We start from the raw sequence: 24323 nt of genomic DNA on the forward strand, positions 1-24323 counted from the left end.
AGAATAAACGTCTCCATCTGAACGGGCACATGTGAAACCTCTTCTTAGACTAAAATTCTCTTTCTCTGTGGAGGGGTATTGGACCTGCTGTAATTAAAACACCTGAAGCTAGGAGGCGGAGTGCATGATCAGAAGGCTAAATAATACATTTCAAAAACCTGACCTGCACATCCAAACATAGACTAAGTGTGAACAGGTGCTGAACCTAGAGTCGCCAACTCGTATATAGTTAAGTAAATAAGGCAGCACACAGCAGCGCTAGAACATGCAAACTTGAAAACACGAAATTTGAACTGCATTACTGCACTAGAAATATGAGAAATGAGAGCGTTTAGCGCATAAAAATGGCCAATTTTATGTGTACCTGGTAGCCCCTTTACGGCATCTCTCTTATACCAGGTCCTAAACTTGCCTTACCTCGCTGAGAATAAACGTCTCCATCTGAACGGGTACATGTGAAACCTCTTCTTAGACTAAAATTCTCTCTTTCTGTGGAGGGGTATTGAACCTGCTGTAATTAAAACACCTGAAGCTAGGAGGCGGAGTGCATGATCAGAAGGCTAAAGAATACATTTCAAAAACCTGACCTGCACATCCAAACATAGACTAAGTGTGAACAGGTGCTGAACCTAGAGTCGCCAACTCGTATATAGTTAAGTAAATAAGGCAGCACGCTGCAGCGCTAGAACATGCAAACTTGAAAACACGAAATTTGAACTGCATTACTGCACTAGAAATATGAAAAATGAGAGCGTTTAGCGCATAAAAATGGCCAATTTTATGTGTACCTGGTAGCCCCTTTACGGCATCTCTCTTATACCAGGTCCTAAACTTGCCTTACCTCGCTGAGAATAAACGTCTTCATCTGAACGGGTACATGTGAAACCTCTTCTTAGACTAAAATTCTCTCTCTCTGTGGAGGGGTATTGGACCTGCGGTAATTAAAACACCTGAAGCTAGGAGGTGGAGTGCATGATCAGAAGGCTAAAGAATACATTTCAAAAACCTTACCTGCACATCCAAACATAGACTAAGTGTGAACAGGTGCTGAACCTAGAGTCGCCAACTCGTATATAGTTAAGTAAATAAGGCAGCACACTGCAGCGCTAGAACATGCAAACTTGAAAACACGAAATTTGAACTGCATTACTGCACTAGAAATATGAAAAATGAGAGCGTTTAGCGCATAAAAATGGCCAATTTTATGTGTACCTGGTAGCCCCTTTACGGCATCTCTCTTATACCAGGTCCTAAACTTGCCTTACCTCGCTGAGAATAAACGTCTCCATCTGAACGGGCACATGTGAAACCTCTTCTTAGACTAAAATTCTCTTTCTCTGTGGAGGGGTATTGGACCTGCTGTAATTAAAACACCTGAAGCTAGGAGGCGGAGTGCATGATCAGAAGGCTAAATAATACATTTCAAAAACCTGACCTGCACATCCAAACATAGACTAAGTGTGAACAGGTGCTGAACCTAGAGTCGCCAACTCGTATATAGTTAAGTAAATAAGGCAGCACACTGCAGCGCTAGAACATGCAAACTTGAAAACACGAAATTTGAACTGCATTACTGCACTAGAAATATGAGAAATGAGAGCGTTTAGCGCATAAAAATGGCCAATTTTATGTGTACCTGGTAGCCCCTTTACGGCATCTCTCTTATACCAGGTCCTAAACTTGCCTTACCTCGCTGAGAATAAACGTCTCCATCTGAACGGGTACATGTGAAACCTCTTCTTAGACTAAAATTCTCTCTTTCTGTGGAGGGGTATTGAACCTGCTGTAATTAAAACACCTGAAGCTAGGAGGCGGAGTGCATGATCAGAAGGCTAAAGAATACATTTCAAAAACCTGACCTGCACATCCAAACATAGACTAAGTGTGAACAGGTGCTGAACCTAGAGTCGCCAACTCGTATATAGTTAAGTAAATAAGGCAGCACGCTGCAGCGCTAGAACATGCAAACTTGAAAACACGAAATTTGAACTGCATTACTGCACTAGAAATATGAAAAATGAGAGCGTTTAGCGCATAAAAATGGCCAATTTTATGTGTACCTGGTAGCCCCTTTACGGCATCTCTCTTATACCAGGTCCTAAACTTGCCTTACCTCGCTGAGAATAAACGTCTCCATCTGAACGGGTACATGTGAAACCTCTTCTTAGACTAAAATTCTCTCTCTCTGTGGAGGGGTATTGGACCTGCGGTAATTAAAACACCTGAAGCTAGGAGGCGGAGTGCATGATCAGAAGGCTAAAGAATACATTTCAAAAACCTTACCTGCACATCCAAACATAGACTAAGTGTGAACAGGTGCTGAACCTAGAGTCGCCAACTCGTATATAGTTAAGTAAATAAGGCAGCACACTGCAGCGCTAGAACATGCAAACTTGAAAACACGAAATTTGAACTGCATTACTGCACTAGAAATATGAGAAATGAGAGCGTTTAGCGCATAAAAATGGCCAATTTTATGTGTACCTGGTAGCCCCTTTACGGCATCTCTCTTATACCAGGTCCTAAACTTGCCTTACCTCGCTGAGAATAAACGTCTCCATCTGAACGGGTACATGTGAAACCTCTTCTTAGACTAAAATTCTCTCTTTCTGTGGAGGGGTATTGAACCTGCTGTAATTAAAACACCTGAAGCTAGGAGGCGGAGTGCATGATCAGAAGGCTAAAGAATACATTTCAAAAACCTGACCTGCACATCCAAACATAGACTAAGTGTGAACAGGTGCTGAACCTAGAGTCGCCAACTCGTATATAGTTAAGTAAATAAGGCAGCACGCTGCAGCGCTAGAACATGCAAACTTGAAAACACGAAATTTGAACTGCATTACTGCACTAGAAATATGAAAAATGAGAGCGTTTAGCGCATAAAAATGGCCAATTTTATGTGTACCTGGTAGCCCTTTTACGGCATCTCTCTTATACCAGGTCCTAAACTTGCCTTACCTCGCTGAGAATAAACGTCTCCATCTGAACGGGTACATGTGAAACCTCTTCTTAGACTAAAATTCTCTCTCTCTGTGGAGGGGTATTGGACCTGCGGTAATTAAAACACCTGAAGCTAGGAGGCGGAGTGCATGATCAGAAGGCTAAAGAATACATTTCAAAAACCTGACCTGCACATCCAAACATAGACTAAGTGTGAACAGGTGCTGAACCTAGAGTCGCCAACTCGTATATAGTTAAGTAAATAAGGCAGCACACTGCAGCGCTAGAACATGCAGACTTGAAAACACGAAATTTGAACTGCATTACTGCACTAGAAATATGAAAAATGAGAGCGTTTAGCGCATAAAAATGGCCAATTTTATGTGTACCTAGTAGCCCCTTTACGGCATCTCTCTTATACCAGGTCCTAAACTTGCCTTACCTCGCTGAGAATAAACGTCTCCATCTGAACGGGTACATGTGAAACCTCTTCTTAGACTAAAATTCTCTCTCTCTGTGGAGGGGTATTGGACCTGCTGTAATTAAAACACCTGAAGCTAGGAGGCGGAGTGCATGATCAGAAGGCTAAATAATACATTTCAAAAACCTGACCTGCACATCCAAACCTAGACAAAGTATGAACAGGTGCTGAACCTAGAGTCGTCAACTCGTATATAGTTAAGTAAATAAGGCAGCACACTGCAGCGCTAGAACATGCAAACTTGAAAACACGAAATTTGAACTGCATTACTGCACTAGAAATATGAAAAATGAGAGCGTTTAGCGCATAAAAATGGCCAGTTTAATGTGTACCTGGTAGCCCCTTTACGGCATCTCTCTTATACCAGGTCCTAAACTTGCCTTACCTCGCTGAGAATAAACGTCTCCATCTGAACGGGTACATGTGAAACCTCTTCTTAGACTAAAATTCTATCTCTCTGTGGAGGGGTATTGGACCTGCTGTAATTAAAACACCTGAAGCTAGGAGGCGGAGTGCATGATCAGAAGGCTAAAGAATACATTTCAAAAACCTGACCTGCACATCCAAACATAGACTAAGTGTGAACAGGTGCTGAACCTAGAGTCGCCAACTCGTATATAGTTAAGTAAATAAGGCAGCACACTGCAGCGCTAGAACATGCAAACTTGAAAACACGAAATTTGAACTGCATTCCTGCACTAGAAATATGAAAAATGAGAGCGTTTAGCGCATAAAAATGGCCAATTTTATGTGTACCTGGTAGCCCCTTTACGGCATCTCTCTTATACCAGGTCCTAAACTTGCCTTACCTCGCTGAGAATAAACGTCTCCATCTGAACGGGTACATGTGAAACCTCTTCTTAGACTAAAATTCTCTTTCTCTGTGGAGGGGTATTGGACCTGCTGTAATTAAAACACCTGAAGCTAGGAGGCGGAGTGCATGATCAGAAGAATACATTTCAAAAACCTGAAACTACTACTCTGGGGCATATCTTTAGGCTGCTCTGGGTGATATCTTTAGGCTGCTGTGGGGGATGTCTTCAGGCTGCTCTGGGGTGTGTGTTTAGGCTGCTCTGGGGAATGTCTTCAGGCTGCTCTGGGGAATGTCTTCAGGCTGTTCTGGGTGATGTTTTTAGGCTGGTCTGGGGCGTGTCTTCTGGCTGCTCTGGGGGATGTCTTTAGGCTGGTCTGGGGTGTGTCTTTAGGCTGGTCTGGGGATGTCTTCAGGCTGTTCTGGGGTGTGTATTTAGGCTGGTCTGGGGATGTCTTTAGGCTGCTCTGGGGTGTGTCTTTAGGCTGCTCTGGGGAATGTCTTTAGGCTGCTCTGGGGAATATCTTTAGGCTGCTGTGGGGCATGTCTTCAGGCTGCTCTGGGCAATGTCTTCAGGCTGCTCTGGGTGATGTCTTTAGGCTGCCATGGGGCATGTCTTCAGGCTGCTCTGGGTGATGTTTTTAGGCTGCTCTGGGGTGTGTCTTCAGGCTGCTCTGGGTGATGTTTTTAGGCTGCTCTGGGGTGTGTCTTCAGGCTGCTCTTGTTGATGTATTTAGGCTGCTCTGGGGCGTGTCTTCAGGCTGCTGTGGGGCATGTCTTCAGACTGCTCTGGGTGATGTTTTTAGTCTGCTCTGGGGCGTGTCTTTAGGCTGCTCTGGGTGATGTTTTTAGGCTGCTCTGGGGTGTGTCTTCAGGCTGCTCTGGGTGATGTTTTTAGGCTGCTCTGGGGTGTGTCTTCAGGCTGCTCTGGGTGATGTTTTTAGGCTGCTATGGGGTGTGTCTTCAGGCTGCTCTGGGTGATGTATTTAGGCTGCTCTGGGGCGTGTCTTCAGGCTGCTGTGGGGCATGTCTTCAGGCTGCTCTGGGTGATGTTTTTAGGCTGCGTTGCGGGATGTCTTTATGTTGCTCTGGGGGGGTGTTTAGGCTGCTCTGGGTGATGTCTTTAGGCTGCACTGGGTGATGTCTTTAGGCTGCTGTGGGGCATGTCATTAGGTTGCTGTGAGGTGTGTCTTTAGGATGCTCTGGGGCATGTCTTTAGGCTGATGTGGGGCATGTCTTTAGGCTGCACTGGGGGATGTTTTTAGTCTGCTCTGGGGATGTCTTTAGGCTGCTCTGGGTGAAGTTTTTAGGCAGCTCTGGGGGATGTCTTTAGGCTGCTGTGGGGATGTCTTCAGGCTGATCTGGGGATGTCTTTAGGCTGCTCTGTGGTGTGTGTTTAGGCTGCTCTGGGTGATGTCTTTAGGCTGCTCTGGGGGATGTCTTCAGGCTGCTCTGGGGAATGTCTTCAGGCTGCTCTGGGGAATGTCTTCAGGCTGCTCTGGGTGATGTCTTTAGGCTGCTGTGGGGCATGTCTTCAGGCTGCTCTGGGTGATGTTTTTAGGCTGCTCTGGGGTGTATCTTCAGGCTGCTCTGGGTGATGTTTTTAGGCTGCTATGGGGTGTGTCTTCAGGCTGCTCTGGTTGATATTTTTAGGCTGCTCTGGGGCGTGTCTTCAGGCTGCTGTGGGGCATGTCTTCAGGCTGCTCTGGGTGATGTTTTTAGGCTGCGTTGCGGGATGTCTTTATGCTGCTCTGGGGGGGTGTTTAGGCTGCTCTGGGTGATGTCTTTAGGCTGCTGTGGGGAATGTCTTTAGGCTGCTCTGGGGAATATCTTTAGGCTGCTGTGGAGCATGTCTTCAGGCTGCTCTGGGTGATGCTTTTAGGCTGCTCTGGGGCGTGTCTTCGGGCTGCTGTGGGGAATGTCTTCAGGCTGCTCTGAGGTGAAGTTTTTAGGCTGCTCTGGGGCGTGTCTTCAGGTTGCTCTGGGACGTGTCTTCAGGCTGCTCTGGGGAATGTCTTCAGGCTGCTCTGGGTGATGTTTTTAGGCTGCTCTGGGGCGTGTCTTCAGGCTGCTCTGGGGCGTGTCTTCAGGCTGCTCTGGGGAATGTCTTAAGGCTGCTCTGGGTGATGTTTTTAGGCTGGTCTGGGGCGTGTCTTCAGGCTGCTCTGGGTGATGTTTTTAGGCTGCTCTTGGTGATGTTTTTAGGCTGATCTGGGGGATGTCTTTAGGTTGCACTGTGGTGTGTGTTTAGGCTGCTCTGGGTGATGTCTTTAGGCTACTCTGGTTAAGTAAATAAGGCAGCACACTGCAGCGCTAGAACATGCAAACTTGAAAACACGAAATTTGAACTGCATTACTGCACTAGAAATATGAAAAATGAGAGCGTTTAGTGCATAAAAATGGCCAATTTTATGTGTACCTAATAGCCCCTTTACGGCATCTCTCTTATACCAGGTCCTAAACTTGCCTTACCTCGCTGAGAATAAACGTCTCCATCTGAATGGGTACATGTGAAACCTCTTCTTAGACTAAAATTCTCTCTCTCTGTGGAGGGATATTGGACCTGCTGTAATTAAAACACCTGAAGCTAGGAGGCGGAGTGCATGATCAGAAGGCTAAAGAATACATTTCAAAAACCTGAAACTACCACTCTGGGGCATATCTTTAGGCTGCTCTGGGTGATATCTTTAGGCTGCTGTGGAGGATGTCTTCAGGCTGCTCTGGGGTGTGTGTTTAGGCTGCTCTGGGGAATGTCTTCAGGCTGCTCTGGGGAATGTCTTCAGGCTGCTCTGGGTGATGTTTTTAGGCTGGTCTGGGGCGTGTCTTCAGGCTGCTCTGGGGGATGTCTTTAGGCTGGTCTGGGGTGTGTCTTTAGGCTGGTCTGGGGATGTCTTTAGGCTGCTCTGGGGTGTGTATTTAGGCTGGTCTGGGGATGTCTTTAGGCTGCTCTGGGGTGTGTCTTTAGGCTGCTCTGGGGAATGTCTTTGGGCTGCTCTGGGGAATATCTTTAGGCTGCTGTGGGGCATGTCTTCAGGCTGCTCTGGGCAATATCTTCAGGCTGCTCTGGGTGATGTCTTTAGGCTGCCGTGGGGCATGTCTTCAGGCTGCTCTGGGTGCTGTTTTTATGCTGCTCTGGGGTGTGTCTTCAGGTTGCTCTGGGTGATGTTTTTAGGCTTCTCTGGGGTGTGTCTTTAGGCTGCTCTGGTTGATGTATTTAGGCTTCTCTGGGGCGTGTCTTTAGGCTGCTGTGGGGCATGTCTTCAGGCTGCTCTGGGTGATGTTTTTAGGCTGCTCCGGGGCGTGTCTTTAGGCTGCTCTGGGTGATGTTTTTAGGCTGCTCTGGGGTGTGTCTTCAGGCTGCTCTAAGTGATGTCTTTAGGCTGCTGTGGGGAATGTCTTTAGGCTGCTCTGGGGAATATCTTTAGGCTGCTGTGGGGCATGTCTTCAGGCTGCTCTGGGTGATGCTTTTAGGCTGCTCTGGGGCGTGTCTTCGGGCTGCTGTGGGGAATGTCTTCAGGCTGCTCTGAAGTGAAGTTTTTAGGCTGCTCTGGGGCGTGTCTTCAGGTTGCTCTGGGACGTGTCTTCAGGCTGCTCTGGGGAATGTCTTCAGGCTGCTCTGAGTGATGTTTTTAGGCTGCTCTGGGGCGTGTCTTCAGGCTGCTCTGGGGCATGTCTTCAGGCTGCTCTGGGGCGTGTCTTCAGGCTGCTCTGGGGAATGTCTTAAGGCTGCTCTGGGTGATGTTTTTAGGCTGGTCTGGGGCGTGTCTTCAGGCTGCTCTGGGTGATGTTTTTAGGCTGCTCTTGGTGATGTTTTTAGGCTGATCTGGGGGATGTCTTTAGGTTGCACTGTGGTGTGTGTTTAGGCTGCTCTGGTTGATGTCTTTAGGCTACTCTGGTTAAGTAAATAAGGCAGCACACTGCAGCGCTAGAACATGCAAACTTGAAAACACGAAATTTGAACTGCATTACTGCACTAGAAATATGAAAAATGAGAGCGTTTAGCGCATAACAATGGCCAATTTTATGTGTACCTGGTAGCCCCTTTACGGCATCTCTCTTATACCAGGTCCTAAACTTTCCTTACCTCGCTGAGAATAAACGTCTCCATCTGAACGGGTACATGTGAAACCTCTTCTTAGACTAAAATTCTCTCTCTCTGTGGAGGGGTATTGGACCTGCTGTAATTCAAACACCTGAAGCTAGGAGGCAGAGTGCATGATCAGAAGGCTAAAGAATACATTTCAAAAACCTGAAACTACCACTCTGGGGCATATCTTTAGGCTGCTCTGGGTGATATCTTTAGGCTGCTGTGGGGGATGTCTTCAGGCTGCTCTGGGGTGTGTCTTCAGGCTGCTCTGGGTGATGTATTTAGGCTGCTGTGGGGGATGTCTTCAGGCTGCTCTGGGGTGTGTCTTCAGGCTGCTCTGGGTGATGTTTTTAGGCTGGTCTGGGGCGTGTCTTCAGGCTGCTCTGGGGGATGTCTTTAGGCTGGTCTGGGGTGTGTCTTTAGGCTGGTCTGGGGATGTCTTTAGGCTGCTCTGGGGTGTGTCTTTAGGCTGCTCTGGGGAATGTCTTTAGGCTGCTCTGGGGAATATCTTTAGGCTGCTGTGGGGCATGTCTTCAGGCTGCTCTGGGCAATATCTTCAGGCTGCTCTGGGTGACGTCTTTAGGCTGCCGTGGGGCATGTCTTCAGGCTGCTCTGGGTGCTGTTTTTATGCTGCTCTGGGGTGTGTCTTCAGGTTGCTCTGGGTGATGTTTTTAGGCTTCTCTGGGGTGTGTCTTCAGGCTGCTCTGGTTGATGTATTTAGGCTGCTCTGGGGCGTGTCTTCAGGCTGCTGTGGGGCATGTCTTCAGGCTGTTCTGGGTGATGTTTTTAGGCTGCTCTGGGGCGTGTCTTTAGGCTGCTCTGGGTGATGTTTTTAGGCTGCTCTGGGGTGTGTCTTCAGGCTGCTTAAAGTGATGTTTTTAGGCTGCTCTGGGGTGTGTCTTCAGGCTGCTCTGGGTGATGTATTTAGGCTGCTCTGGGGCGTGTCTTCAGGCTGCTGTGGGGCATGTCTTCAGGCTGCTCTGGGTGATGTTTTTAGGCTGCGTTGCGGGATATCTTTATGCTGCTCTGGTGGGGTGTTTAGGCTGCTCTGGGTGATGTCTTTAGGCTGCTCTGGGTGATGTCTTTAGGCTGCTGTGGGGTGTGTCTTCAGGCTGCTCTGGGGGATGTCTTTAAGCTGCTGTGGGGCATGTCATTAGGTTGCTGTGAGGTGTGTCTTTAGGATGCTCTGGGGGATGTTTTTAGTCTGCTCTGGGGATGTCTTTAGGCTGCTCTGGGTGAAGTTTTTAGGCAGCTCTGGGGGATGTCTTTAGGCTGCTGTGGGGATGTCTTCAGGCTGATCTGGGGATGTCTTTAGGCTGCTCTGTGGTGTGTGTTTAGGCTGCTCTGGGTGATGTCTTTAGGCTGCTCTGGGGGATGTCTTCAGGCTACTCTGGGGGACGTCTTTAGGCTGCTCTGGGGAATGTCTTCAGGCTGCTCTGGGGAATGTCTTCAGGCTGCTCTGGGTGATGTCTTTAGGCTGCTGTGGGGCATGTCTTCAGGCTGCTCTGGGTGATGTTTTTAGGCTGCTCTGGGGTGTATCTTCAGGCTGCTCTGGGTGATGTTTTTAGGCTGCTATGGGGTGTGTCTTCAGGCTGCTCTGGTTATTTTTAGACTGCTCTGTGGCATGTCTTCAGGCTGCTGTGGGGCATGTCTTCAGGCTGCTCTGGGTGATGCTTTTAGGCTGCTCTGGGGCGTGTCTTCGGGCTGCTGTGGGGAATGTCTTCAGGCTGCTCTGAAGTGAAGTTTTTAGGCTGCTCTGGGGCGTGTCTTCAGGTTGCTCTGGGACGTGTCTTCAGGCTGCTCTGGGGAATGTCTTCAGGCTGCTCTGGGTGATGTTTTTAGGCTGCTCTGGGGCGTGTCTTCAGGCTGCTCTGGGGTATGTCTTCAGGCTGCTCTGGGGCGTGTCTTCAGGCTGCTCTGGGGAATGTCTTAAGGCTGCTCTAGGTGATGTTTTTAGGCTGGTCTGGGGCGTGTCTTCAGGCTGCTCTGGGTGATGTTTTTAGGCTGCTCTTGGTGATGTTTTTAGGCTGATCTGGGGGATGTCTTTAGGTTGCACTGTGGTGTGTGTTTAGGCTGCTCTGGGTGATGTCTTTAGGCTACTCTGGTTAAGTAAATAAGGCAGCACACTGCAGCGCTAGAACATGCAAACTTGAAAACACGAAATTTGAACTGCATTACTGCACTAGAAATATGAAAAATGAGAGCGTTTAGCGCATAACAATGGCCAATTTTATGTGTACCTGGTAGCCCCTTTATGGCATCTCTCTTATACCAGGTCCTAAACTTTCCTTACCTCGCTGAGAATAAACGTCTCCATCTGAACGGGTACATGTGAAACCTCTTCTTAGACTAAAATTCTCTCTCTCTGTGGAGGGGTATTGGACCTGCTGTAATTAAAACACCTGAAGCTAGGAGGCAGAGTGCATGATCAGAAGGCTAAAGAATACATTTCAAAAACCTGAAACTACCACTCTGGGGCATATCTTTAGGCTGCTCTGGGTGATATCTTTAGGCTGCTGTGGGGGATGTCTTCAGGCTGCTCTGGGGTGTGTGTTTAGGCTGCTCTGGGGAATGTCTTCAGGCTGCTCTGGGGAATGTCTTCAGGCTGCTCTGGGTGATGTTTTTAGGCTGGTCTGGGGCGTGTCTTCAGGCTGCTCTGGGGTGTGTCTTTAGGCTGCTCTGGGGAATGTCTTTAGGCTGCTCTGGGGAATATCTTTAGGCTGCTGTGGGGCATGTCTTCAGGCTGCTCTGGGTGCTGTTTTTATGCTGCTCTGGGGTGTGTCTTCAGGTTGCTCTGGGTGATGTTTTTAGGCTTCTCTGGGGTGTGTCTTCAGGCTGCTCTGGTTGATGTATTTAGGCTGCTCTGGGGCGTGTCTTCAGGCTGCTGTGGGGCATGTCTTCAGGCTGTTCTGGGTGATGTTTTTAGGCTGCTCTGGGGCGTGTCTTTAGGCTGCTCTGGGTGATGTTTTTAGGCTGCTCTGGGGTGTGTCTGCAGGCTGCTCTAAGTGATGTTTTTAGGCTGCTCTGGGGTGTGTCTTCAGGCTGCTCTCGGTGATGTTTTTAGGCTGCTCTGGGGTGTGTCTTCAGGCTGCTCTGGGTGATGTATTTAGGCTGCTCTGGGGCGTGTCTTCAGGCTGCTGTGGGGCATGTCTTCAGGCTGCTCTGGGTGATGTTTTTAGGCTGCGTTGCGGGATGTCTTTATGCTGCTCTGGGGGGGTGTTTAGGCTGCTTTGGGTGATGTCTTTAGGCTGCTCTGGGTGATGTCTTTAGGCTGCTGTGGGGTGTGTCTTCAGGCTGCTCTGGGGGATGTCTTTAAGCTGCTGTGGGGCATGTCATTAGGTTGCTGTGAGGTGTGTCTTTAGGATACTCTGGGGGATGTTTTTAGTCTGCTCTGGGGATGTCTTTAGGCTGCTCTGGGTGAAGTTTTTAGGCAGCTCTGGGGGATGTCTTTAGGCTGCTGTGGGGATGTCTTCAGGCTGATCTGGGGATGTCTTTAGGCTGCTCTGTGGTGTGTGTTTAGGCTGCTCTGGGTGATGTCTTTAGGCTGCTCTGGGGGATGTCTTCAGGCTGCTCTGGGGGATGTCTTTAGGCTGCTCTGGGGAATGTCTTCAGGCTGCTCTGGGGAATGTCTTCAGGCTGCTCTGGGTGATGTCTTTAGGCTGCTGTGGGGCATGTCTTCAGGCTGCTCTGGGTGATGTTTTTAGGCTGCTCTGGGGTGTATCTTCATGCTGCTCTGGGTGATGTTTTTAGGCTGCTATGGGGTGTGTCTTCAGGCTGCTCTGGTTATTTTTAGACTGCTCTGGGGCATGTCTTCAGGCTGCTGTGGGGCATGTCTTCAGGCTGCTCTGGGTGATGTTTTTAGGCTGCGTTGCGGGATGTCTTTATGCTGCTCTGGGGGGGTGTTTAGGCTGCTCTGGGTGATGTCTTTAGGCTGCTGTGGGGAATGTATTTAGGCTGGTCTGGGGAATATCTTTAGGCTGCTGTGGGGCATGTCTTCAGGCTGCTCTGGGTGATGCTTTTAGGCTGCTCTGGGGCGTGTCTTCGGGCTGCTGTGGGGCGTGTCTTCAGGCCGCTCTATGGAATGTCTTCAGGCTGCTCTGATGTGAAGTTTTTAGGCTGCTCTGGGGCGTGTTTTCAGGTTGCTCTGGGGCGTGTCTTCAGGCTGCTCTGGGGAATGTCTTCAGGCTGCTCTGGGTGATGTTTTTAGGCTGCTCTGGGGCGTGTCTTCAGGCTGCTCTGGGGCGTGTCTTCAGGCTGCTCTGGGGAATGTCTTAAGGCTGCTCTGGGTGATGTTTTTAGGTTGGTCTGGGGTGTGTTTTCAGGCTGCTCTGGGTGATGTTTTTAGGCTGCTCTTGGTGATGTTTTTAGGCTGATCTGGGGGATGTCTTTAGGTTGCACTGTGGTGTGTGTTTAGGCTGCTCTGGGTGATGTCTTTAGGCTACTCTGGTTAAGTAAATAAGGCAGCACACTGCAGCGCTAGAACATGCAAACTTGAAAACACAAAATTTGAACTGCATTACTGCACTAGAAATATGAAAAATGAGAGCGTTTAGCGCATAAAAATGGCCAATTTTATGTGTACCTGGTAGCCCCTTTACGGCATCTCTCTTATACCAGGTTCTAAACTTGCCTTACCTCGCTGAGAATAAACGTCTCCATCTGAACGGGTACATGTGAAACCTCTTCTAAGACTAAAATTCTCTCTCTCTGTGGAGGGGTATTGGACCTGCTGTAATTAAAACACCTGAAGCTAGGAGGCGGAGTGCATGATCAGAAGGCTAAAGAATACATTTCAAAAACCTGAAACTACTACTCTGGGGCATATCTTTAGGCTGCTCTGGGTGATATCTTTAGGCTGCTGTGGGGGATGTCTTCAGGCTGCTCTGGGGTGTGTGTTTAGGCTGCTCTGGGGAATGTCTTCAGGCTGCTCTGGGGAATGTCTTCAGGCTGCTCTGGGTGATGTTTTTAGGCTGGTCTGGGGCGTGTCTTCAGGCTGCTCTGGGTGATGTTTTTAGGCTGCTCTGGGGAACGTCTTCAGGCTTCTCTGGGGAATGTCTTCAGGCTGCTCTGGGTGATGTTTTTAGGCTGCTTTGCGGGATGTCTTTAGGCTGCTCTGGGGTGTGTGTTTAGGCAGCTGCAGTAAAATAAGCGTTAAAAACTGACAACTTTTTACTCGGTAGCAAGTTCTCTTTAAAGGGGTTCTCCAACAAATAAAATGAATACATCTGAAAATACATTCATATAAATAAATTGATACGTCTAATTATTGACACTCATCTCGTCTGGGGGGGTGATTGTAATGTTTTTATTTAGAATTGTCGCTGTCGCATTACTGAACACAAAACCCATACTAAACTCTCAGCAGGACAGGTTGTGTGGGTAGAGAAAGCTCTCCTTTCACCTCTCGAGGGATTGTGTGTCTGCCAAAGCTGGGATAATGTCTCAGCTGAAGCTCAGGCAGCTATGTCAGAAGCTGAGAGGAGAGAGAGGAGGAAGGACGAGAAGAAATGCAGGCTGTGGGAGATGTTCTTTTCTAACATAGCTTTCATCTCATCTCAACCTGCTCACTCTGGTTTCGGGTGTCGGACCGCAACGATCGTATCCCTTTGATGTAGTGACTGGACACTTGAATAGGACGGGACAAGACAAGCTGCGTTACCAGGATCGGTCTTTCATACGGATATACTCCGATGTTGCTTGCCTCAGCCGTCAAAGACAAGGGTCGTCTCCTAAATGTTCCTGAAAAACCCCATGATTAGTCTTGATTTAGCCCACAATATGGCGCACACAGTCTACGTCTCCTGTGCGCAGAAAATCTAATTATCAGACCAGAATGTTTGCTATTATTTATTATAATTAGTTATATAACCCCCCAAAAAATTGGAATGTTGACTTAGAGCCAAATCAGAAATTTCTCCCACTTTGCACAGCTCAGTATTTATCGTAGCTCCACTTCACAATTTCCATAGACGTTCCGAGTCTATCTGACATTCCCTAGAGACGATCCTTAGAAGACATCGCTCGCACATTGAAGTCCTTCATTGTCTGTAATGCATACCATGTATCAGGACTAACTCTATCAGAGGAAGATGCGCGATCCCTGAAAGAGTTTTCGTTTCATCTAGTTGTATGTTCCAGTCAAACACTTCTTCACAAAAACTGTTGATGCACAAGTCTTCGTTCTCCGATTGGCCCATCATGTCTTCATCAACAGCGCACCCATCAGCGCCTCCCCCACACTTGTCATAACGGCACTTTAAAACTCTCTCGAATTCTGCGTGGGGGAGATCAACCAGCGTCACATTTCTCAGCGCACAGTTTTTCTTTCTTTTTTTGGGAGGTTTAAGAAAACATAATGAATTTTAAACATTGAAAGCACCAGTGTGCTCAACGTAGGGTAAAATTCTTCACTCCGGCATCGTCGTGTATATTTTGTGCCTTTAAGATACATAGTAGTATATTCTTGACAGGCACTACACACTCCCTCATGCATCGTGGTTCACCGTCACTCATCTATAACTCAAAAGTTTGGCTATACAATCATTTGGAAGCTATATATTGTCCCGGTTTCACCTCTCGAAACGTAAGCTGGTCAGAAAAAAAAAATTAAAAAATATCTGGTGGCATGTCCTTATCTCCTCTTCTGCAGAACCCCCCCCCCCCGATAAACAGCATCAATTATGCACAATATCTATTACATTAAACATTCTCATCCTCTGCTCTGTAAAAGCTTGATTTTTCCCTCTGAAAAAGCAAAATTTACCTTTGAAACATTATGTTCCTACATCATCCTAAAACACAAACACTTACACAACTTAGACAGTCTTTCCAAGTCATTAGTTACAACATATAGGTCATCATATAAGCTCCATGCTTAAACTCTGGCGCTGTTGTAACATTCCGAACAGGAAGTGACATTCCGAACAGGAAGTGACATTCCGAACAGGAAGTGACATTCCGAACAGGAAGTGACACGTATTGTTGATTTTTTTTTCCTGTCGCCATGTGGTTTGTAGTTTGATTGAAATAATATATAAAGAATAAACAGCTCTGTGACCGTCTCCGGTTACCACCGTATTTCTTTGTTTAGGTCACATTATCTCCCTGTCTTGCAATTCTCAGACCGGTGTGGTGCGCCTGTTGGAAGGATTGTTGTGTAACGACTCCTTGTAGTCTTTTTGTATGGAGTTGTGAACTTGAAGAAAGTTATGCTCCCTTTCGGAATTTAGTAAAGAGCCAACAGTCATCTTGGTAGGGTCTCGGGCAGTTAAGGTGTAGAGGGAAATATCGCTAGTGGGAATAGGGTTGAAACTTTTGCCTACAGGGGAAGGGTCTCTAGAGCGAGGCTCTGTAGAACGGGAGCTGGAACGCCTCCGGAAACGATACCGGTAGCTTGGTATCCGGGTAAAGGCAGACTTCTTGAAGAGGTCGGAATGGGATTTAGCTCTTATTTGCCGATGTTTTTCGATAAACATGTGTACAGCTAAAACTCCAACCATTTCGGCAATAATGAATGATAGGGCCCCGAAATAAAATGACCAACCATAAGAATAGTTGCTTTTCTTGGAGTCACTTTGGCCGGGGTCTCCGGCATTGGCAGAAATGTAGACAATTATTCCAATAATGTTGCTCAGGCCTGAAAGAGAAATGAGTCGTTAGCCAAAATCATTCTAAGGGTAGTCCAGATCCAAAATGTCATGTGTATAGCAAAGCATGAGGTTTTTCTACCAACCATGGTGGTCTTGACCATACACATCGATGCCGACCATCTAATGTGTAGGCCTCCCGATCATGGATGTTGGATGGAGATAAGAATTGGGCACTTGGGTCCTTATGGTCTTTGGGAAGATAAGCTGAGACCAACTTATTCTTCTTTTTTGACCGAGGACACATGTGAATGTGCTTGTCTACGGGAAGAGACATCTTTGCACAAACCACATAGTTGAGCAAGTGGAGCAATATCTAGGACCACTTGTGCAAGATCCGGGGAAAGTAATGTCCTTAGCAATCAGCCAAATAAAAGTAGTAAGTTGAATATCTTGCTACGGAGAAATGTAGGTTTGCTTCACACTGTCATTGAGTCGTGTGATGAATGCAGGTGGCGGAGCTTAGTGAAATAACATTATTATTTGGTACAATAGGAGCCATATACTGCAGGGGACATCTGGATCTCTGCCGCAGAATAATGAAGCTCCGACTGATACAAAGAAATATTAAGAAACATGCGAGATCTAAGTGAAAAATATATAACTACTCTTTTGTTAAAACTGGGCAAATTGAGCGAATACTCACCCGCCGAGACGAAGAAGATCCCCGCACTGAGAATGACATTTTGCTTATTTTTGTAAAACTCGCTGGCCGCGACACAGAGACCCCCAAAGAACAGAAGGCCGACGCTAAGGATGGGAAAGATACTGGAAGCTCGAACCGCACCTGAAGAGACAGAGGAATAAATGAATACACAGCAGAGACCAGAAACTGTAATATAAGAAACTATGGCGGAATCTGGAGGGGCGACCATGTACCACTTGTAATGCCGGTATCATCGGAAGTGGTAGAGGGGCTGCTGGGCCTCCGTCAAGCATGGAGGTCCAGCTACGGAATGCACTCTTGGGACCGAAGCGTCGCGAGGGGCATCGGTAAAAGCCTAGCCTGGATCCGGGGGCCGACGGAAGATGAGTATATAACTATTTTGTATTTTATTTCTTTTTTTAACAGGGATATGGTGTCCACATTGCTATATACTATGTGGGCTGTGTTATATACTACATCTCTGTGCTATATACTATGTGGGCTGTGCTATATACTACGTGGCTGTGGTATATATTACGTGGCTGGGCAATGTACTACATTGCTGTGCTCTATACTACGTGGCCTGGGTTATATACTGCATGGGCAGTGTTATATACTACGTCTCTGTGCTATATACTATGTGGCTATGCTATATACTATGTGGCTGAGCAATATACTACGTGACTGGGCAATATACTATGTGTCTGTGCTATATACTATGTGTCTGTGCTATATACTACGTGGCTGGGCAATATACTACGTGGCTGGGCAATATACTATGTGTCTGTGCTATTTACTACGTGGGCTGTGCTATATACTACGTGGCTGGGCAATATACTCCGTGGCTGTGCTATATACAACGTGACGGTGTTGTATACTATGTGGGCTGTGTTATATACTACGTGGCTGTGCTATATACTGTGTGGCTGTGCTATATTTCTCTGCTGTATCTGCATCATGAATCGTGGTATGTGTTAAAGAGGGGGGCCCAATGAGACTCTTTCGCCAGGGGCCCTCAAAAACCTGGAGCAGGCCCTGGCTTCACTGATTGGTCACACCCGACCGCGAACAATCAACGACAGGCGCAGTCCGCCCGCAAATTGGCGCAGAATTTGAAAAAGAAGTAGCAGCGGATCCTAATTATTATTAAAACATAACAGAATTGGAACCCTGCTTCACTAATTGGTCACGGCCGGCTGGCCGAAACCTGTGTATCAATTGCATTATTCTGAAAACTTCATAAATAAACTACATACATATTCTAGAATACCCGATGCGTTAGAATCGGGCTATTATCTATATATTATCTATATATCTATCTATCATCTATCTATTATCTATATATCTATCTATTATCTATCTATTATCTATCTATTATCTATCTATCATCTATCTATTATATATCTATCATTTATCTATTATCTATCTATCTATGTTTTATCCATCTATTATCTATCTATTCTCTATCTATCTATCTATCTATCATCTATCTATCTATCTATTATCTATCTATTTGTCTATCTATTATCTATCTATCTATTATCTATCTATTACATATCTATTATCTATCTATCTATCTATCTATCTATCTATCTATCTATCATCTATCTCTCTATTATCTATCTATCTATCTATCTATCTATCTATCTATCTATCTATCTATCTATCTATCTATCCATCTATCTATCTATCTATTATCTATCTATCTACCGTCTCCCTTGTATTTCTTTGTCTATTGCTTCGATTCTAGGGACACAGCGGCGTCTTCTCCTGGTTCATCCTTCACCTGGTGACTCGGATAAGAGCCCCGTCCCTTTGATTAACGTTTTCCGGCTGTGAATGTGCTACCTGCCGGCGTCTGTTCTTGCAGCTTTTTCTTTTTTTTTCTTCCCCCCTCCTGTAACAATTGTGTATCTACTTCTGCGCTTTCTCTAATGCGAGAGAACAGGTTCAAAGTTCCCAGGGTATAAAAAGACACAAAGAAAAATAGACGTCTGTCTCTCAATAAATATAAAGCTATCTAGCCAGGCCGAGAAAGGCCGGGGGCATCCAGATTGCAAGGAACTTGTTACAGAGTGTCTTTATTTATCCAGAATCCCGGCGAGCATCTTGTTTCTATCAGCCGACTTGCTCGGGGCTCATGGAGCCGCGCACATGATTGGCTCGGGACCGGCACGCTACATTGACATGGAAGTCACTGATTATTGACCGCTCCGCGGCCGAGCTCTGCAGCAACCAGTCTGTTTTGCTCGGTTTTCTGTAAATGTAGACAATGGTGGGAGGATTCAGCTGACTCTCAGCGCCCGGTATCATCAGAGCTATATTAATCCATGGTCCAGTGGCTACATCGGTAGTTCGTGGCCACTGGACCAACCTTCTCCTACCCACCAGTGCCTCTTTTGATTAATCGGTCTTAATGCACTCAAGACGTTGTGCCAAAAGAGGAGCCAAGCATGTAACTCCCCGACCTAGCCGACAGTCCGTGGTCACCAGACCAAGCATGTAACTCCCCGACCTAGCCGACAGTCCGTGGTCACCAGACCAAGCATGTAACTCCCCGACCTAGCCGACAGTCCGTGGTCACCAGACCAAGCATGTAACTCCCCGACCTAGCTGACAATCCGTGGTCACCAGACCAAGCATGTAACTCCCCGACCTAGCCGACAGTCCGTGGTCACCAGACCAAGCATGTAATTCCCCGACCTAGCCGACAGTTCGTGGTCACCAGACCAAGCATGTAACTCCCTGACCTAGCCGACAATCCGTGGTCACCGGGTCAAGGTCCTCCAAACCTCCACCTTTTTTTGCCACCAATCCGCCACCTCTTTTAAGTGTTAGGCCCGGCACAACATCACGATGACGTTGCACCTGACCTAATATTCAGAAGAAGTTCTTGTGATGCCGGCAGGTAGGAGGATGTCCACAAGGCTCCGGTCCAGTGGCCATGGACTACTGACCCTGGACCAGGGTTCTGCAAATCATTTTGCTCAAATCTAGTAGCTACCTATGTGAAGACGCCATTGGGGTCTCTTTAGGAGTCGATTAAGTGATCTGCATTACTAAATGTAAGCTTCCAAGTATATTGGTGCCCAAGACAGTGAAGGCAAATGTCTCCTTCACGTTCTGCTGTGGAAAAGGTCCTGGGTAGTTCCTAAGAATATCTACCCTTCTCTCCCACCAGGTTTTTCATATATTTTTAATAATCTTCCAGGTGACTCAATCCTGTTAGTGAATCAGGAACGCCATGGGCCCCTGCTTCCCATTCTCCAAAAACCAATCAGCTACTACGCCATTGGATTTATCTTTATGACTTCCTCACCTCCCTGACATCTGTCGTTCCCCTTTTCGTACCCGTAGACCCTCTGTGCTTGTTTAGAAACCTCCTCAGTGTCTATGTACTAAAGTGAATATCAGGTGGGGAGTAGAGGGGGGATGCAGCTGCAGTTTTTCCCTTAGTGAAGAAGAAAGCATCACATTGACTCCGAGTGCACAGCACAGCTCTGATGTCACACCAGAGGGATGACACATAATGATCACCTAACCCTCAAATCCATAATTACAGTATCGGACTGGCAAACGCCCACCGGTAACATTGATTCTTGGGGCCCACTGTTCCGCTACATGCAAAAAATAACCTGACCCTAATACATAAAATTACTTTGGCTTCTATGCAATAAAGATTTGGCTAGCTTGTTTACTGAATAATTAGATCATACCTTTTTTTCTGCAAATTGTGAATCAAGCGCACTACTCATTAGAACTCCATCACAGGGGCCTACCGGAAGATTCCCCTGTTCCCCCTTGAGCCAGTCCGAGTCTGCATAAGTATGCAATGTATGCCACCCAAGATGGGCCACGGCCAGGGACAATCTTTGCATTTGCTTTTGCTTGGGAATCAATTATCTCTTCACAGGGGCCTACCGGAGGATTCCCCCGTTCCCCCATGGGCCAGTCTGAGCCTGCATAGGTGTGCAATGTATGCCACCCTAGATGGGCCAAGGCCGGGGACAATCTTTGCATTTGCTTTTGCTTGGGAATCAATTATCTCTTCACAGGGGCCTACCGGAGGATTCCCCTGTTCCCCCGTGGGCCAGTCTGAGCCTACATAGGTGTGCAATGTATACCACCCTAGATGGGCCAAGGCCAGGGGCAATCTTTGCATTTGCTTTTGCTTGGTAATCAATTATCTCTTCTCAGGGGCCTACCGGAGGATTCCCCTGTTCCCCCGTTGGCCAGTCCGAGTTTGCATAAGTATGCAATGTATGCCACCCTAGATGGGCCAAGTCCAGGGGCAATCTTTGCATTTGCTTGGTAATCAATTATCTCTTCACAGGGGCCTACCAGAGGATTCCCCTGTTCCCCCATGGGCCAGTCCAAGCTTGAATAAATCTGCAATCTATGCCACCCAAGATGGGTCAAGACCAGGGACAAATTACAGTTAATGTCACCTGACTACACAGTCTTTGCATTTGCTTTTGCCTGGGAATATCCCTTTACAGGACACTGCAAAATGGCATGGCCCTTTTTATCTGCTACCACTTTGTCTTATCCTGTGGCTGTGAACTGAAGATCTGGCTATCTACAGTTGTGCACCAGAGGGGACCGCAAGCTACCTATCTGCTATAGTATATTGTCCTCCAGCCTTGTCGGTGGGGCTTATACCTTCGGCCCCCCACCTGAATACAAACTATTTTTTTCCAGTGCTCTCCAAAGACCCTTTCTCCTTATAATTACATCCACAAGTTTGGGACTGGCTTGCTCCCACCTTCTCGCCCCTTTTTGTCCCCTATTCTGCCATGAAGGGAAGTTGCTGAGGATGTATAAGTTGACTATGAATAGCCCAGACCGCCTGTTATTGGGGATGAAGAGCGGACAGGGAGATCATTCAAGGTAAAATCCTTACGTAGTAAATACTCTGCCGTGTCCTGCTCGTAATCTGCGTCCTCCGGAAAATGATCAATTTTCTTGCACATTCCTCTGAAGGCTCCTGCAGGAGAGAGATAACTAGTTATACAAAGGCGGTGACTGTGCCAAAAAAATATTGGAACTTAAAAACTCCGTCTTCAGAGATGAAGGGTCCTGCAAGTCATTAAGGCTACGTTCACATTAGCGTTGCGCGCCGGTGCGTCGGCGACGCAACGGCGACGCAACGCGCGACGCACCAAAAACGCGCGCAAAAACGCTGCGTTTTGCGACGCGTGCGTCGTTTTTTGACGAAAATCGGACGCACGAAAAATGCAACTTGTTGCATTTTCGTGCGTCCGACGCTAGCGTCGAAAACGACGCACATGTCGAAAAACGCAAACAAAAAAACGCACGCGTCCCCTATGTTAAACATAGGGGTGCGTCGCCGCTGCGTCGCTGCTGCGTCGCCGACACAACAGCGACGCACATTAGCGTAACGCTAATGTGAACGTAGCCTTACATGGAAAAAAATAAACACAAAGCAGACGTCATTTTTTTTTTTACTTAACTTTTCACTCAAAAATTTACGTCCTGCCTTAGTATAGAAGTCATGTACTCTCAGCAGCCCGGGTCAGGAGCAGTTAAGCCTTGAGGAGCCGGGATTATTTTACATTACTTATTTCTAGTGTCTTTTGTATATAGGACAACTAGAGTTTTCTTTTAGCCAATATAGAATCAAGGAGACCAAATTTTCTGAAATATTATTGATCTAATATATGCGTGTAAGAGTTTACAAAATCTCGGGGCCTAGTGATGCACTGATCTCAGGGACTCTCCTTGTCCTACCACGTCCAGACTATGACAGATTATGGTCCACCTGGCCATGTGTATAAAGAAACAATCATGGAAGTGGAGTAGAAGAAAATCTGAGATCTTGGCACATCTCAGACTTGGTGCCTTCTATGCTGTATGGGTGTCTATGGACAGTGAATGGAATCAATGAAATTTCAACAAATTCTTGATGCAAACATAACAGCATCATCTGTTAGAAAGCTGAAGGTGAAAAGAGGATGGATTCTACAAATGGATAATGATTAGTGATGAGCGAATATACTCGTTACTCGAGATTTCGCTCGGGTGACCTCCGAGTATTTTTTATTGCTCGGAGATTTAGTTTTTCTTGCCGCAGCTGAACGATTTACATCTGTTAGCCAGCATAAGTACATGTGGGGGTTGCCTCGTTGCTAGGGAATCCCCACATGTACTTATGCTGGCTAACAGATGTAAATCATTCAGCTGCGGCGATGAAAACGAAATCTCCGAGCAATAAAAAATACTCGGAGGTCACCCGAGTGTGCTCGGGAAATCTCGAATAACGAGTATATTCGCTCATCTCTAATAATGATCCTAAACACACGTCACAATCCACAGTAGACGACCTCAAAAGGCACAAGCTGAAGGTTTTACAATGGCCCTCACAGTCCCCTGATCTGAACATCATTGAAAATCCGTGGCTGGACCTCAAAATGGAGGATGCAAGATGACCCAGGAATCTCACAGAACGGGAAGAATTCTCCAAGGAAGAATGGATGAAAATCCCTCAAACAAGAATTGAAAGACTCTTGTCCAGGCTACAAAAAGCGTTTACAAGCTGTGATACTTTCAAAATGGGGCGCTACTAGATAATAAACATGCAGGGAGCCCAAACTATTGCATCAGCCCATTTTCCTTTTTTGTAATTTAATTTGTTTTCCTAGTCATCTAAATACCCTGGCGAAGGAAAAGGGCTTGTTTGCCCCTTGGCACATGGGACACAGGCTCCAGTTGCTCCTCACCAGCCACGCCCATGCAGATCCTCAGCCAGGCCCCTGCGGATCCAATCGTATGTCTCTAGTGTATTAGCTAGCAAACTGCATTAGCCTGGTTTTTCCCTGGTCCTCTCCTAATTCCTGTGTGCCTGCCCAAATTCATCTTCTCTCTTTTCATCTCCAATACTTCACTCTGCAGCTTCTATTTCTCTGGATATAGAATTTCTTCAAGACTTCAAATTAATCCATGAAGCTCAACTCTGTAGGCATTCAGCCGTGAGGACCATGCATGGGAGACACCGAGGTCTTTTATGTATATAAATATTGAAAAACAGCTTTTAGGACTTTTGACATTCGCTTGTAAAAGACTTCTCCATGGAGTTGCTCACGTGGAACCCAAACCAATTTCTGGCTATCATTGCGTCCAAAACAAAAGCGGGACTCATGACCGAAGATGACAAACCTCCATTGTCTCGCTCTGAACCATGGTAACATTTAAGAGCTATGGCGAGAGGTCAATTGAGGACCTGTATCTGGATGTCGCCTCGTAGCCCAATTCATGCAAACATCTGATGGTGCGTGTAGACACTATATGACACATTAGGCTCGGTCCATGACTTCTAATTTCACTTATAGTACAAAATTGATGCCATTCTTAGACTCTAACGAGACCACGTGGCCATAACGAGGCCTTCACGAGGGATCATCATACCGGTTTCCATTTTTTAAAAATCATTTGCATATCATTAACATGTCTACTTATCCTGTGATGTGCTTAAATTTCAAAGTTGAGTATATATTTATAATGTACTAGATGTTGGCCCGATTCAAAAGCTTCGGGTATTCTAGAATATGTATGTATGTATGTATGTTGCGCTGTCAGTGGTGTTTAAATCCCGTACTAATATCGCTGATTGGCTGATATCCGAGACAGACAGACAATTAGACCCTTAGACAACACAATGGCGGCACTTGACAGCAGTGGAGGACAATGAT

General features: G+C 46.7%; 1 protein-coding gene across 1 annotated transcript in view; it reads right to left on the reverse strand.

The window, feature by feature from the left end:
* Nucleotides 1-14156: 14156 nt before the first annotated feature.
* Nucleotides 14157-24323, reverse strand: part of LOC138645325 (voltage-dependent calcium channel gamma-3 subunit) — a 66847-nt gene continuing 56680 nt past the window's right edge. Inside the window, exons 2-4 of the mRNA XM_069734539.1 lie at nucleotides 21518-21601; nucleotides 16615-16755; nucleotides 14157-15958 (exon numbers count right to left, since the gene is read on the reverse strand). Of these exons, the coding sequence (XP_069590640.1) occupies nucleotides 15441-15958; nucleotides 16615-16755; nucleotides 21518-21601 (743 nt within the window). The 3' untranslated portion in view covers nucleotides 14157-15440. The remainder of the gene's footprint in view (nucleotides 15959-16614; nucleotides 16756-21517; nucleotides 21602-24323) is intronic.

The sequence above is a fragment of the Ranitomeya imitator genome, chromosome 7, assembly GCF_032444005.1.
Source record: "Ranitomeya imitator isolate aRanImi1 chromosome 7, aRanImi1.pri, whole genome shotgun sequence".
Lineage (NCBI taxonomy): Eukaryota > Metazoa > Chordata > Amphibia > Anura > Dendrobatidae > Ranitomeya > Ranitomeya imitator.